The sequence below is a fragment of the Scyliorhinus canicula genome, chromosome 9 (assembly GCF_902713615.1).
Source record: "Scyliorhinus canicula chromosome 9, sScyCan1.1, whole genome shotgun sequence".
Taxonomy (NCBI): Eukaryota; Metazoa; Chordata; class Chondrichthyes; order Carcharhiniformes; family Scyliorhinidae; genus Scyliorhinus; species Scyliorhinus canicula.
In genome coordinates this window covers 89,981,475-89,998,841 of record NC_052154.1, presented here as the reverse complement: position 1 = coordinate 89,998,841, position 17,367 = coordinate 89,981,475, and the positions used below count along the sequence as shown (strand labels likewise).

General features: G+C 46.5%; 1 protein-coding gene across 1 annotated transcript in view; it reads right to left on the bottom strand.

Moving 5' to 3' along the window:
* The window catches only part of hydin (HYDIN axonemal central pair apparatus protein), a 1,231,368-nt gene that overhangs the window by 633,859 nt on the left and 580,142 nt on the right, over positions 1–17,367 (bottom strand). Inside the window, exon 18 of the mRNA XM_038807144.1 lies at positions 13,959–14,123. Coding sequence (XP_038663072.1) covers positions 13,959–14,123 — 165 coding nt within the window. The remainder of the gene's footprint in view (positions 1–13,958; positions 14,124–17,367) is intronic.

The following is a 17,367-nucleotide window of genomic DNA, read 5'->3' as shown; positions in this document are numbered from 1 at the left end:
TTAGGGAAGGGCCCCCCCGGAACCCGATCCATGGCATGATGCCACCTGGCACCTTGGCATTACCAGCCTGACAGTGCCCTTGCCAGCCTGACAATGCCATTTGGGCATCTTAGCATTGTCAGGATGGCACCCAGGTGGCACTGCCAGGGTGCCCAGTTGGCAGTGCCACAGTGCCTGGCTGGCATTGTCACAGTGCCCAAGTGACATCAGGGATGCCAGCGTACCACTCTGCCCAGAGCATGATCACCCAGGGGCCCACAGTCGCCTTGGAGACCCCTCCTCAAGTGCTGGTACGCCTGGTCCACGTTTGTGGAAACCAGTGCTTCAAGGCGAGGCGTTAGATCCCGCACCTTGGGTAACTCAGGCGCAAACATATTTAAGTGAGCTTAATTGTACTTAAATATGCACAACACCTCGCAAGAGGTACAACGTGTCCGTAAAGCCCTCTCGCGGGACTTACCGGCCTTGTCGCATCCGAGTCGGACACAACAAGGCCATTAGATCGTGCCCTGAATCGTCAAAGAATTCTAATATATTTATTCCGCATGATTTGATTTGCTTTTCATCAACACATTATTCTCTTTACTCTCACTAGGTGCCCTTGAATGATTTCTTTTTTGAAACAATCCATGCACACATTGAGCACATGTTCAACAGTAGACAGATCACCCTCCCCAGCACCCCTCATTCCTCTCCCCAAAATAGTGTTTAAAGCAATCACTTAGAAGTCAATTGTTAGTTGATTTTTTCTGGCCTGTGCAGTAAATTTACAAGTGTTTGGAGCTCTCTTGCAACGTAATACTAGCCAGCTTATGAAAGCCTTCACTCTGGTGGTAACTACATGGAACACAGCGCTTCCGAAAAAAGACACACCAACAACACCTTTTTAAAATTCATTTATGCGAGGTGGGCGTCGCAGGCTAGACCAGCATTATTTGCCCATCCCTAGTTGCCCTTCAGAAGGTGGTGGTGAGTTGCCTTCTTGCATCACTAAAGTCCTTGACGTATATGTACACACACTGTGCTCGAGGGATGGAGATCCAGGAAGGAGTCCCAGCGACAGTGATATATTTCCAAGTCAGGGTGGTGAGTGACTTGCAGGGGAACCTCTATGTGGTGGGGTTCCCAGGTATCTGCTGCTCTTGCCCTTATTGATGGTAGTGGTCGTGTGTTTGGAAATTGCTTTCTCAGGAACCTTGGTGAGTTACTGCAGTGCATCTTGTAGATGGTACATACAGCTGCCACAATTCGTCGTGGAGAGTTTGAATGTTTGTGGAAGTGGGAGCAATCGAGTGGGCTGCTTTGTCCTGGATAATGTCAAGCTTCTTGAACGTTGTTGGAGCTGCCACTCATCCAGGCAAGTGGAGAGTATTCTATTACATTCCTGGCTTGTGCCTTGTAGATGGTGGACAGGCTTTGGGGTCTAAGAAGGTGAGTTACTCGCCGTAGGATTCCTAGCCTTTGACCTGCCCTGGTAGCCACATTATTAACATAGTTCAGTTCAGTTTCAGGCCCAAGCTGGATATTGTCCAGGTCTTGCTGCATTTGGACATGGGCTGTTTCATTATCTGAGGAGTTGTGAATAGTGCTGAACATTGTGCAGTCATAGAACATAGAACATACAGTGCAGATGGAGGGCATTCAGCCCTCACTTCCACCCTATCCCCGTAACCCAATAACCCCTCCTAACCTTTTTTTAGTCACTAAGGGCAATTTATTATGACCAATCCACCTCACCTGCACGTCTTTGGACTGTGGGAGGAAACTGGAGCACCTGGAGGATATCCACGCAGACACAGGGAGAACGTGCAGACTCTGCACAGACAGTGACCCAGCAGGGAATCAAACCTGGGACCCTGGCACTGTGAAGCCACAGTTCTATCCACTTGTGCTACCATGCTGCAAACATCTGCAAACATCCCCACTTCTGACCTTATGATGGAAGGGAGGTCATTGATGAAGGTGGTTGGGCCTGTGACACTACCCTGAGGAACTCCTGCAGTGATGTCCTGGAGCTGAGATGATTGACCTCCAACCACCACAACCATTTTCCTTTGTGCCAGTATGACTCCAACCAGTGGAGAATTTTCCCCCTGATTCCCATTGACTCCAGTTTAGCGAGATCTCCATAATGCCATATTCGGTTAAATGCTGCCTTGATGTCAAGGGCAGTCACTCCCACCTCACCTCTGGCATTCAGCTTTTTTGTCCAGGTTTGAACCAAGGATGTAATCAGGTCAGGAGCTGTGTGATCCTGGCAGAACCCAAACTGATCGTCTATGAGCAGTTTATTGCTGATTAAGTGCCACTTGATAGCACTGTTGATGATTCCTTCCATCACTTTGTTGATGATGAAGAATAGACTGATAGGTAAATGGCTGGATTGGATTTGTCCTTTTTCTTATGTACAGGACACAACTGAGCAATTTTCAACATTGCCGAATAGATGCCAGTATTGTAACTGCAATGGACTAGCTTGGCAAGGGGTGCAGCAAGTTCTGGAGCACAAGTACTATTGCCAGGATGTTGTCAGGACCCATAGCCTTTGCAGTATCCAGTGCCTTCAGTCGTTTTCTGATATCATGTGGAGCAAAACGTATTGATTGAAGACTGACATCTGTGATGCTGGAGACCTCCAGAGGAGACCGAGATGGATCATCTACTTGCACTCCTGGCTGAAGATTGTTGCAAATGCCTTAGCCTTATTTTTTGCACATATGTGCTTGGCTCCTCCATCATTGAGGGTGGGGATATTTGTGGAGCCTCCTCCTCCAGTGAATTGTTTAATTGTCCATCACCATTCATGGCTGGATGTGGCAGGACTACAGAGCTTAGATCTGATGCATTCGTTGTGGAATTTCTTAGCTCTGTCTATTACTTGCTGCTTCTGCTGTTTGACACACAAGTAGTCCTGTGTTGTAGCTTCACCAGGTTGACACCTCATTTTTCGGTCTGCGTGATGTTGCTCCTGGAATGCTCTCCTGCACTCTTCATTGAAACAGGGTTGCTCCCCTGGCTGGGTGGTAATGGTAGAGTGGGGGATAAGCCAGATCATGAGTTTGCAGATTGTGGTTCTACTTATTTTGAGATGGGCAGCCTTGTCATTGGTGCCTACGTGCCATGATTAATAAAACATTGTTGAAACCAGGCAATGAAAGTGCAGAAGACAACCAGTCCATTAAAGTACGTGATTTCATGCTAGGCAATTAATTCTTCTGCCTTCAATTTTAGTAAAGTTGAAAACGATTTACTGTTAATGTGTTCAGACCAAGTAATGCACAACATGACTACTGAATAGGAAAACTGCAAATGCTGGAAACTTGAAATACAAAACAGAAAATGCTTAAAATACAGAGCAGGTCGATCAGAGCCAAAAAAGTAGAAGATCAGCCAACATTTCAGGTAGAATATTTCCTTGATGAATAGTTTGAACTAAAAGTCCTAATATGTTCTCTTTCACATGCTGCCAGCTTTGTTATCAGGTTCCAGCATTTTCTGTTTTTAATATCTGTTCAATGTTTCCTTGTTCCAATGTATAAGAGAAAGGGCATTCTTTGTGACCACTAGTTGAATAAATTCAACTGTGATCCAGCTACTGAGCTCTGACAGATGAGACTGTTACAGAAACAGAGGAAAAGAAATTAGGCTCGTTGGCACCCTTTAATTGGGCATTACCAGAACCTTGGTGCAGGTGCTCAAACAATGAATGATTTTGTTTATTTGGTTACCCAAAGGCAGCATGCACAGTGAATGTCCCTCAGGTATATTCAGAATAGGCGCAGCATGATATCAATCAGCTTGCAATGCTGACTAATTTCAGTGTAAACCTTGGCCCTCTTTCAGATTTCAGCAGCTTTGAAAAACTCACCCATCAAAGTTAATAATAAATATTACTATTACAATTAGGGTGGCTGTAGGACTAACCTAGAGTATTGATCAAACAATCAGACAGCTCAGAAGACCATTGTATCCAAAATGTTTGTGCTGGTTCTGTGAAAGCCATCATAAAACTATCCAATTAGTTTCGTTCCCCTGCGCTTTCTCCCTTCATTGTTTTTCCTTTTGCAAATTTCTTCGGAAACCAATTATTGAATCAACTTGCACCATCCTTTCATGACTAGATCACAACTCACAGCATAAAAAGAGCTTTCATCTTCTACTCTCTGGTTCTTTGGCCAATTATCTTTAGTCTGTGTCTGCTGGTGGAAAACAATTCTCCTTATATTTACACCAACAAAACCAGTCACTATTTTGAACATTCCATAGTCTTCTCTGCGCTAAGATGAACAATCCCAGCTTCTCTGGCCTCTCCACATAACTGAAGTCCCTCATCCCCGATTTAATTCTAGTAAATTTCCTCTGCATCCTCCGCAAGGCTTTGACATGCTTGCTAAAGTGCAGGGTCCATCAATACTCTCGCTAAGGCCTAACATTTTAACGTGTTTACATTTTAAATGTTTACAGTGCAGAAGGAGGCCATTCAGCCCATCAAGTCTTCACCAACCCTCTAAAAGAACACCGTATCTAGACCCACCCTCCACGCTATCCCTGTAACCTCACCTGAGCCGCACATCTTTGGACATGAAGGGGAATTTAGCATAGTCAATCCACCTAATCTACACATCTTTGGACTGTGGGTGGAAAATGATGCAGACACAGAGAACGTGCAAACTCCACACAGTCACCCAAGGTCAGGAATTAACTCGGGTCCTGGGCGCTGTGAGGCAGCGATACTAACCACAGTGCCATTATGTCCCCCCCCCCCCCCCCCCCCCCCCCGGTCCCCCCCCCCCCCCCCCCCATCATTTATAGGGCGGATTTCCCCAAAGTGTAATTTCGGGTAGGAAAGCCAGTGAAAATCCTGCCCACTCTTATTAAGAACAGAAAAACTAGGAGCAGAATTAGGCCACCTGGTCCCTCGAGCCTGCTCGACCATTCAATAAAATCATGGCTCATCTTTTCGTGGACTCAGCTCCACTATCCCGCCTGCTCACGATAACTCTTAATTCCTTTACAGTTTAAAAATCTATCCAACTTTGCCTTAAAAACATTTAACGAGGTAGCCTCAACTGTTTCACTGGGCAAGAAATTCCACAGATTCACAATCCTTAGGGTGAAATCCTCAACTCAGTAAATCTGTTCACCTTATTTTGAGGCTATGCCCCCTAGTTCTAATTTCTCCTGCCACTGGAAACAACCTCCCTGCTTCTATCTTATCTATTCCCTCCATAATTTTAAGTTTCTGTAAGATGCCACTCATTCTTCCAACTTCTAGTGCGATTCCCATCGCAATCCACCACACTTCGGGCGTAATATAAGCAAATTCTTTCTAAGTGTGGTAGCAAGCAGGAAATGCTGGGTGTTTCCCAAAGCTGCCCCGGTGATCCAGTATCTAATGTTAATTGGTCCATTTAACGAGATCCCGCGGGCTTCATGACACAAATGACTGTACCACTAGTTGATTCGTTAGGACTGTGCCTGGCAGCCCCAGAGTCCCCAATCAAATTTGAGGACGGCGCCGCTTTTGCGATGATCCGCCCCCTCCAAAGCAGCATACTCGGAGAGTATGATGCGCCACATCTCGACGGTCTCAGGACATTGCCTGAGGCCCATCCCCCGATGCTCCGCCCCCAACCGGCCGAGCTCCCAATAGAGTCAGTCATCGGGAACTCGGCGTGGCGGCTGCGGACTTTGTCCAGCGGCGCCATAGTCGGGGGAGGGCCGATCCGCGGCAGGGGGGGACTTTATCAGGGGCTGGGGGCACTGTGGGGGGGGGGTGGTCCAGGACGCACGCGCCAGCCGAAAGGGTGGCACTATTTTGCGGGCCGGGTCCACGAGCGGTCTCCACCAGGTTGCACGGTGCGGCTGCTGTAGGCCGCTGCCATGCGCATGCGCGGTCACGGACCCGGAAATTCACAAGGCCATATCGGCATGCTCTACGCTGCTGGCATGCTAGCCCCAAGCCAAAAGGAGGATCGGTGGCCGTTTTATGCCATTTTCTTTGGCGTAAAACGCCACCGTCAGTTTGGGCCACACCCGCAAATCCAAGATTGAGCACATGCTCTATGTCATCGAGCAGAGGAGGGAAGCCCTCTTTCCCAGGTTACACTGTAGCCTACCCTACTGAACAGCACCTGGGAGATGAGTGCAAGACTCCTAGCCAAAGAGGGCAATACATGTGTCGGGCTGGTGGCGGGTGGTGTACAAGGGACCTGGGAAGAGGTGGCAGAGGCTGTCAGTCCTGGCAGCATCACCAGGAGGACTGGCATGCACTGCCAGAAGAAGATTAATGATCTTCTTAGGGTAGCTTGGTGAGTCCCTGGCATCACTCCCGTCCCTAACTCCTCACATCACCACCTAATCCCCTAGAGGCCAACAATACCCTATCTACCTGCATCTCCCTTACACCCCACCTTCCACCAGCCCCAACACATGTACTGCCCTCTTTGGCTAGGCGTCTTGCACATACATGCCACCAGCTGCAGACCCCCTCCCCACATAGAACTCACCTCGCAGCGTCTCACTATGTCCTTTCTGTGTCTCCAAGGATAAGGCGGCCCATGATAAGCGCGAGTGCCAGAATATGGGAGGGGGAATTTCTGACATTTGATCCAGACCCCTTGGAGGAAAGGGTCTTGCATCTCACAGGGGAGGCTGAGGTGAGGGCAGTGGTTGCGATAGAGGTCGGAATGCATCAAACAAGTGAGAGCCCAATGCAATACAAAAGTCCTTATTATGATCCTAGACCAGACCCTAATAGTGGCTAGGATATTGGACCGAAACCCCAATAGTTTAGTTCATTTTGTAAGACTGTGTGGAAAGAATGTTTCCCTCCAGGAGTGATTGCACAAAGAAATTGGGATTTGGTATTTTAAAACAAAACTTTATTATGAGTACAATATTAAACTCTTTAACTTGACACAAAAAAACCTTACAATTACCCCTTAAACAATCCTACTCACCTCTCTGTTAAACAACAAGAAAAGCAACATACAGCTCTCAATCCACCTTCAAATCAGCATGGGATAAAATAATACTTGCTCTACAGAAAAGCTTTGGGTTCCAGACTCTGGCTGGAAGCCTTGAAAAAGCTGTTTTAACTGGCTTGTTTCAGCTTCTTCTTTGTCCTCAGACAAGACTGCTCTGATTTAAATATTATTAATCTTTTTTTTAAACCTATCCTACTGTGAGAGAAAACTGCCTTTACTTGTGGGCAAAACAAGGGTTGCCAAATCAGACTTCAACTTCTCTCCAAAATCTTTTCAAAATGTCTCTCTGAATCCTTTAGTTTCACTCAGTAATGACATCATTTCACCAAGCTGAAAAACAAATGAACTCTCCAGGCTGAAAGCACATTTTCAACTCTTAAACTGACCAATATTTATAATCCAATATTCCAAATCCCTCCATTCATTTCACCTGATTGCAAGTGAGTCGCCTATCTTCCACAGACCAGACCTTCCCAGGATTTCCACCCATGCCTTTTAATTTGCAGGATCACCATGAGGTAAGACTGGGCCATATGGATCCGCTATCCCAGCCACATCCCCAGCACACCCGGGAGCATTACTTTGGAGAAGACAATGACGTTTCCATGCTGTTGACACCTGCACCATCCAACATTGCAGAGATGGGTAATGTTAGTGATCAGGCTCCTGTGGTGCACACCAAACATGCTGCAGCACATCATGGGAACGTCAGGTCTTCCAAGGGATGAACGGTCGGAGGGCTGCCTGATCCCAGGGAACATTGGTCGTCTAGACAGGTATCTCGCTTCTGGAAAATATGATCCCATAACTGGGGCAGATGCAGAACCAGAATTTACAGGAGGGGGTGTCAGCAAGTTTCCAATGCCTGCAGGTGCAGCAGGAGGAGTCCAACCATCTTCAGGCGCAGATGTTGCCGACAATGCGTGGTACCCAGGGCAACATTGAAAACGTGACGTCCAGGGTGGAAGGCCTGGGAAATATGTCAGAGCTATGTGTCAGGCTTGGGGCACATTGTGTTAGCCATGACTGAAGCCCAGGACAGGGGAGACCAGTCACAGGCGGACATGTCCCAGGTACAGATGGATATTGCTGTGGCGCTCCAGAGCTTGGCACATTCACAAAGGGTCATGGCTGAGTCCATTGGCCGGGTGCTGACTGAACATGGCCGGTCACAGAGGGACATGTCACACACATAGAGAGTCAAGACCAAGGCACTGAGGGACATGACAGGGCAGTGAGGGACATGACACAGTCTCAGTGCACAATGGTTGAGGGTATTGAGACCACGGCTCAAATGAGGCTCAGATAAGGGCAGGCCTCAAGGATTGGCAATGCCAGATGACGATGGCACCTCCAGAGCACACTCCAGCCTTACCTCTATCCCATATGGTAGACTGGAGGCCAGTGAGCATCCTGAGGGAGGAGAAGTGATGGGGCCCATGCAGGTGCCTCCACAGGGCAGTTGCTGGAACATTTGCTTTCCCAATAGCCTCCACCTGACACTGGCAGATCTCATGGGCAGCGGACAAAATAGGGTGACATGTCGTCACTTCTAACACCCAAAAGCTGGCCAAGTCCATCCAGGCCAAGGCCCTCCTGAGAACAGTCGCCAAGGGTATCACAGGTCAGAGGGCGACGCTCGCAGCAGGCCGCCTCCACTTTTGATGCCACTATCTGGGGAAACACGTAGAAGGAGCAATAGGCCACATGAGATAAGGAAGATAGATGGCACTTAAGCTAGACTAGAGTTAAGCGTCAGGGCACACATTGTACATGGTCACCATCAAACACTTTTGCACCACCAGTCCAACCTGCCTCTAACCTCTGTATGACAGGTGTGAAAGATGGACTCGGGAGGAGTGCTTTGCATTTGCTGGATGGGAGGGGGGTGGGGAGATTGTGGGGGATGAGGCGGTGTAAGGGCCCTTCCTGTTGATTCCCATAGTTCCCATTTCTTTTACTTTGTTGTTGTCATATTTTTGAACCATGGCTATTTAATGGGCATATACCTTTAAGTCGAGCAGGGGACATTGTGCTATGAAGATTTAGATTTTTAACATAAGAACTCAGACTTTATGGCACTTGAGAGATCAGAGGGATTCAGTTTAATTGGTTGGCTGGCGGCCAATAGATTGGCCAAAGACCGTATTCTGCCTGGCAGCAGACAGTGATTAGCTTCAGTCAGGTGGGATGTTTTCAGAGGACTCAGGAAACAGAACTCTCTCGGAGGCCGAGAGAGGAATCAGTGAGTTTCTCTCTCATTCTTCATGAAGGTTTACTACCTGCTGGTTTCTGAATCTGCAGAGAAGTCTTGTGATACTGAGGAATCTACAGTAAAAACCATTAGAGACGGAAAGCAAGAATATCGAACTGAAGGCCTAGACTAAAAGATGCATTGGAAGACTTCCGTCTGAAACAGCAACTTTTATCCTTTTTACTTTTCGTATTATTTTCCTTTACGCCCCTGTTTCCCCTCTGTGTTTGTCTGTCTTGTGTTTTGTTTAGGAGGGGGAGCGAGTAAGATTGGGGGTTAGGAATTAAATCATTGTTAACCAGTTGTATTTTCTGCCTATTTAATTATAGTAAGAAGTCTGACAACATCAGGTTAAAGTCCAACAGGTTTGTTGCAAACATGAGCTTTCGGAGCACTGCTCCTTCCTCACATTCACCTGAGGAAGGAGCAGTGCTCCAAAAGCTCGTGTTTGAAACAAACCTGTTGGACTTTAACCTGGTGTTGTAAGACTTCTTACTGTGCTCACCTCAGTCCAACGCTGGCATCTCCACATCATATTTAATTATAGTTATTGCTATTAATACAAATTAATTGTGTTTACATTTATAAATGTGGTGACTGTAATTATTGGGATTTTGGGTATTCTTTTAAGAATTATTGGTTAATTCAACATGGCACATGAACGTCCCACAGCGTGAGCCTGCCTTGTATGACAGCATCTCCAGTGAATTATCTTAACTGTTCACCATCTCCTGTACCGCCCCCCCCCCCCCCCCCCCCCCCATCCTCCAAGATAGATGGGCCTGTGAGAAGGATTTGCCAACACATCTGCAGGGATTATGTTAGGGATCTGTTATTATGTTATCCTAAAGACAGGAGTCAGACTTGGTCGAACAATGAGGAGCACCAGAGCTCACCTCACAGTGAATTGTCTGACCCATGGACAAGACCTGGTAATATTGCCAACCCAGGGCTCACACCCTGTGGTAACGCTGGTATGACCCTGGTAGAGGAGGGGGGGGGGGCGTGGTGAAGGACTGAGGGAGGGGTAAAATGGAGTGAAGGATTGAGGGACAGGGAGTGTAGGGTGTAGGACAGCGGGACAAGGGAGGCAGTGTGAGGGACTGAGGGACAGGGAAGTTGGAGTAAAACACTGAAGGACAGGGAAGGGGTGAGGGGTTCTGGGGAAGGGGGCTCCATTGGGGGGGTGGGGGGGCGGTGGAACAGGTGGGACATGCAGCAAATCTGCCTGTGGCCAGGCATTTGAGTTGGTAAGTCGGGAGGTGATGGTTTGTCCCATGTGTGGCGCCCCTGGATCACACGGTGGGCAGCCTGTCGTGCCAGCTTAGGTTCCATGCCCGGATCCTCCTGTTTTGAAGGATGGAGAAGGCCAACACAATGCTCAAGACACTCCTCAAGACTATATTGGAGCGCTCCACCAGAGCAGTGCAGCCATTGAAACCAAAGAGAAAATGCTGGAAAATCTCTGCAGGTCTGGCAGCATCTGTAGGGAGAGAAAAGAGCTAATGTTTCGAGTCCAAGTGACCCATTGTCAAAGGTAAAAACAGAGAAAGTGGGAAATATTTATACTGTTGACTGAGAATAAAAGATGAGTGATAGCCACAGAAACCCAGGGAAACGGGATGCTAATAGCCACAGAAATCAAGGAGAAAGAGTGCTAATGGCAGTCTCCAGAGAGAACAAAAGGTGTGAAAGGCCAAACTGAAGAGTAACTAACATCAGATGTAGATGTGGAGGGAGGGGGGAGCAAAGGGGAGAAAGGGTAAGGAAAAGTAGATAAGATGGGGGAGCGGGAAGGTAAATATATATAAAGAAAGACAAGAGAGAGAGAAAAATGGTAAAAGACAGTTAAAATGAAATGGGATGAAAACAATTGGGTCGAGGTGGGGCTAATCACCTGAAGTTATTGAAATTGATGTTGAGACCGGAAGGTTGTAGCGTGCCTAACTGGAAGATGAGATGTTGTTCAGCTTCACTGGAACATTGCAGAAGGCCAAGGACAGACATGTGGGCATGGGAGCAGGGTCTTTTGTTAAAATGGCAAGCAACGGGAAGGACAGGGTCCTGAATGCGCACAGATCGAACATGCTCAGCAAAGCGATCACCCAGTCTGCGTTTGGTCTCTCCAATATAGAGGAAACCACATTGGGAGCAGCGAATGCAGTAGACCAAATTGGAAGAGGTGCAAGTGAAATGCGGCTTAACCTGGAATGAGTGTTTTGGGCCTGGGATGTTAAGCATGGAAGCGGTAAAGGGGCAGGTGTTATACATTTTGCGATTGCATGGGAAGGTCCCATTGTAATGGGAGAGGTGTTGGGTGTGGTGGAGGAGTGGACAAGATTATCTCGGAGAGAACTGTCTCTGCGGAATGCTGACAGAGGGAGTGAAAGAAAGATGTGTTTGGTGGTGGCATCACACTGGAGTTGGCGAAAATGATGGAGGATTATGCTTTGCATACGGAGGCTGGTGGGGTGAAATGTGAGAATGAGGGGGATTCTATCCTTGTTCTGGGAGGGAGTGGAGGGGGCGAGGGTAGTGGCGATGCATCATTTGAGGAAGCTCCTGGTTGCTGCATGGGCATCGTGATAATGGGTTTCCATGTCAGACAGGTGTCATTAGCCAAGCTCTCAGCAGGTAATTCTTGTCACCCAGACCCAGAGGAGTGCCTTGAAGGTGCCAGGAACCAACAAGGTGTAAGCGTCGGGAACGGTACCCGGAGGTCGGGCGCAGACCTGCATGATGTGGTCGCACACCAACTGCAATCATGGAGTGGATCCCCTTCCTATTGATGAAGGGCACCCCTTGTTGAATCGGTGCTCGGAGGGCGACATAATGGATGGGATCAAGGGGGCAGTGGACAGGCAGGCCTTGGAGATAGCTTATGATCCTCAGGGCTGGGTTAGCTGATATTGTCACTGGTGGGTCTTATACTCTGAGAGGTGTGGTGTACGAGGGATGGTTCCAACGGCTATGGTGCGCATGTCCTTTGTTTAGGATGAGCTCTGCAAATCCCCTGCATCCTCTATGAGGCTGTGCTTCTGAGGAGTGCCAACACCAGGTGGGCTGCCAACTCAGCATGGCCACCTCCATCCCCTTGATGATACTGCTGGGATATGAGGGTTTCCAGAGAGGCAGGCTGGGTGAGTTCCCATTTGGCCAGAAGCCCTCAGAGCATATACAGGATACAGTGAGCAGTCAGAATTCTCAATAGCCAGGAATCTGTAAGTTGCAACTAGGATGGGTTTAAATGAAATAATGCAGCAATGGGGGTCTGAGCCAGGCCACTCCGATCCTAAGAAGGACACTCCGTGTCCTCCCACTTGCAACCAAGTCTTTCCACGCTTCTCTCCGAGGTCCAGGCAGACACCCCCAAGCACGGCCGAAAAGTTTTGAGAAGTTTCGTACTTTCTTGCTCGCCCTCAACAGCCATGGTACCTGGGCCTGCTCGTAAATATTTGCACCAATTCACGCCTGCGTGACTCTCTCCTGAGAGGGGTGACAGGGTGGACCATCATGGAAGGTAGAGCATTCAGTGACTCGCCAGGCACAAATATCATCTTTTGCTCCACACAACATTCTCCACCCGATTGTGAATCTCGCTGCTGGCATCGAGCAGCAGAGAATCCAGCAGTTGATGGAAACCGGTAGTGACTGCTGCCGGCCTCATGCTGCACTGGCAGTTTAAACACTCATTTAAATATGTCAGTCTTATTCAAGCCCAGTGAGAATGTGAACTAGATTGTGACCAGTGCCCTGGGCTGGATGGAAGCTTCATGCTCTGGTCGGCACCTAACACGAACACCATTTATTCTCCAGCAATAGGGGGAGGTGCGCCAGGCGCGACGCGAGGGAAAGAATCACCCCCATAAAGGCATAGCATAACTTTCTTACTTTTGCTCTATCCCTTGTTATAAGGGTTAAGATCTGTGCTCATTTTGTTTTTCGCCACCTTAGCATTTGGCCTGCCACCAACAAAGTCCTGAATATTAGAATCTCATGGGAAGAAGAGACATCAATTAGACTTCTTCAATCAGTGTTTCACATTAGTGTGGGAGATCTGTGGAAGTTGGCAGCCTTATTCTCTTGCAATGTGGTTTGAAATTTGAATTAATTAATCTGGTTCTCCCTTTGACTTAGTGGGTGAATACACCAAGTGCTGTCGCACGGAGCAACAAACAGCTGATGGTTTCAAACTCATTCAAAGCAACATTTAATCTCGGAGTGGGTGAGTAAAATCCTGCCTCCATTTGACAGGTATAGGCTCAACATAATACCCATTCAACTGAGACAACAGACATGCAGCTGGTGTTCATGGATCTGTGGCCCTACAAGTGTCAGTATCTTCACAAGAGGATGGAGAGGGGGAAAAGAAAGGTGACATAAATTTAGAGCCACATTGATACTGAGGAAGGTGCTAGTTGGCAATATGACAGAGGGACAGGATTAAAATTACTCAAGTTATGCTATTTCCTCCACTTGCTTTGCTCCAATCTAACTTTGCTTTCTGACCTGTCTCCTTCGTTGTGAATTCAGAACTTTTGCTCAACATGTACATTGAAACCATATTGGCAAACCATTGCATGATTTATGACTGTGCCAAAATGAGTGATCCTGTCTGAACATATACACAGTTACTGACAGTAAGCAGATAGAGAAGGACTGACCACACTCCCACTCAAGAGTAAATTAATTTGTCTTAAACAGAAAAAACTCACAAGAGGTAATTGACTTTTTCCAAATAGGGCAATAGATACTTCTGTATTTAGTTCTCCAATATACTGTGCCTGCACTATTAAAGGAATCTCCACAGTGGCACAGGAGTCAATAATTCCGTAAGGCTCTGGACTGGAATAAAGTATACCAAGTTGATCGTTGAACTCCTAGGGGAAGAAGCAGCAAAGACAAAAAACATTTCAGTTAAATATGTATGTTGAATGAAGATGTTTTTACTTTAAGGGCAGTTTCACCCAATATATTAACGTCAATATATTAATGAGGAGACGCACAGTGTGCACTGTCTGCAAAGTCACACACCATCTCAACTTGGACATAAATCATTGATGTTCTCTCATCATCACTGGTCAAAACCTGAAAACATTGGCCCTTCCAGCACTGTGGATGTCTCTGTAGCACATGGACCTCAGCAGTTAAAGAATGCAGCTCACCTCCCCAGCTTCTCAGGAGCAACTAGACATGCTGACACCCACATCCCATGAATGAATTAAAATAGAAATCATGCTACAAAGCAAAGAAGATGTGTCATTAAGAACTTACCTGCTTTTGGTGAACTGTTTTGTTCAGCAATGTGAGGAATCTGAGTGCTGGGAATGGAACACTTTCAAGTAACATCTCGGTACTCCCAAGAGTAGCCTCTCTGAATAAGACTATCAATTCTGACATGGTTTGTGCGTGATTGTATAAGAACTGTGCAAAATCATTTCCTACAGATGTCACATATAGGAGGATTTGTGAAAAACCACCGTGCAACCTGATCCCCATTGATCTTCATGTTTAAACACAAAGTGGATTCTGCTTTCTCCGGTACATGACCAATGAGCTTCTCTAATCCGTTCCCTGAGCAGGTAACTTCTGATCCATGTTTAATGCAATCAAAAATAAGAACAAAATATGGGCGACAAAGGTCAAAACAAACTAAATGGAGGGCAGCACAGTGGCGCAGTGGGTTAGCCCTGCTGCCTCACCGAGGTCCCAGGTTCAATCCCGGCTCTGGGTCACTGTCCGTGTGGAGTTTGCACATTCTCCCCGTGTTTGCGTGGGTTTTGCCCCCACAACCCAAAGATGTCCAGGGTAGATGAATTGACCATGCTAAATTACCCCTTAATTGGAAAAAATGAATTGGGTACTCTAAATTTATAAAAGAAACTAAATGCTCTCTGATTTCGCTGGAGGAGTCTTAAAACAGAGAAAATTGTGTAAATTGTCTTGCTGAGCATGAGAAGAAAGAGGAGACAGATTCAGACTGATATCAAAGGTCCAATCCCTTAACATCAATATCAGAGAAGCTCATTAAAAACAGGGGACCAACACAAATTTATTCACAACACTAAGCCCAAAATTCAGGCTTTTAAGCTTTGTCTCCTGCTGAAACTTTTTGACGAGGATTAATTTTTCAGAATTTTACTGAGCTTTACAAAAATCAGTGGCACTTCATTAGCAGAGCTACCTTAATTCAGTCTACCTTTGGGATTACTCGGTGCCATTTCTGCTGCAGTTTGCACTATCGCAAGCTCATTACTGGCAACTTATTGCATGCAACTCATTATTGGCAGCTTTGGGGAATATGCATTACTTTTCAGGACTGTTTTTTAAGTTGAATAGTTATCCTTGCATCAACCAAACATTGATTTATGAGGACAAAACGAACATCACAGCAATATTTTAAGGATGAATACAACTGTGGGAACAAGCGGGCAAAGAGACTTTAGGAAATAGAATAATACTGAGGATGGTACTGTATCTCAAAATACTCAAACAGTTAACTTGAAATCACGCTGCCTGGTGTTCGTTGCAAATTTATTGGCGCATTTGTGTGACATTTAAATAAATTAATCGATGAGCAGGTGCTTGACTTTTGTCCATCTAAGTCCTTGAACCAAACTGGTTTTCACTTCAAAATTTGATTTGATTTTATGAACAAAATTTATTTAAGTTTCTAATCTTAGTTCGGAACTATTGATTGCCAGGAAAACAATTAACAACCATAGCTGGAGCAGAAATTGCTGATCCATATCTAGATACTAATCTGCAAAACGTAATCAGAATAGTTCCTTTTTCGCTTTAAATTATAGTTTTAATTATTATTAGTGTTGTCTATCAAATTTTGGAATGTTTTATCTTTGTAGAAATATCAGTGTTCGGTTTCATTTATGAAATCCTTTATTTGGTGAGGGGCATGGGCAGGGTGGATAAGGAGCAGCTGGTCCCCTTAGTTGGAAGATGAGTTACGAGGGGACAGAAGTTCAAGGTCAGGGGCAGGAAGTTTTGGGGGGATTTGAGGAAAAACATTTTTACCCAGAGGATGATGACGGTCTGGAACGCACTGCCTGGGAGGGTGGTAGAGGCGGGTTGCCGCACATCCTTTAAAAAGTACCTGGATCAGCACTTGGCACATCACAACATTCAAGGCTATGGGCCAAATGCTGGCAAATGGGATAGGTGGGCAGGTCAGGAGTTTTTATGATTTGGTGCAGACTCGATGGGCCGAACGGCCTTGCTGTACTATTCTGTGATTCTTCTGTGAACAGTATTTTCTGTTTTGGTTTTGTTGGTGCACCATTCTCCAGCTAATAGACTGACTAGTCACCTACCTTATATGCGTCTGCTAGTTCTAATCTTTGCTCGTTGTTTAATGGTGCTTGAATTCAAGGCTTGGGTAACTCACCCTTGCTGGAGCTGAAGCCTTCACATTCCCTGGCACAATGATTAGCACTGCTACCTCACTGCACCAGGGACCTAGGTCCCATTCCATGCTTGGGTGACTGCCCTTGTGAAGTTTTCACGTTCTATTACATGGGTTTACTATTTGCGTAGGTTTCGTTCGGCTGTTCCGGTTTCCTCCCACAGTCCAAAGATGTGCAGGTTAGATGGATTGGCTTTGCTAAATTGCCCTTCGTGTCCAAAAGTTAGATGGGGTTACAGGGATAGGGTAGGGGAATGGGCCCAGGTAGGGTGCTCTTTCAGAGGGTTGGTGCAGACCTGATGCGACGAATGGCCTCCTTCTGCACTGCAGGGATTCTATGATTCCTTCAATGAGACTGAACTACTCATACTCCACCAGCCCACCTACTGTTTAACATTCAGCAAAACCCTCAAATTATCTGCACTTCCAGCCCAAGTCAAATTGTGCTCATACATTTCTATCATTACCCCCACAAAGTTCTCCATCAAAGTTCAGCTTTATTCCTCAGAAATTACAATTCTGACCCTCAATCTCCTGTTATTCTGAACCCACTCACAATGTAGTAATCTCATCAGAAGCTATGTACAAGAAATATTGTGTGTAATCTTCCAGGACCAGGAAACAAGGCGGACAAGGGCTCTTAACTGTGCTAGATACATAATGTCAGTTTCCTGAGAGCGGGATTAAAATTGAGAATTAAATTG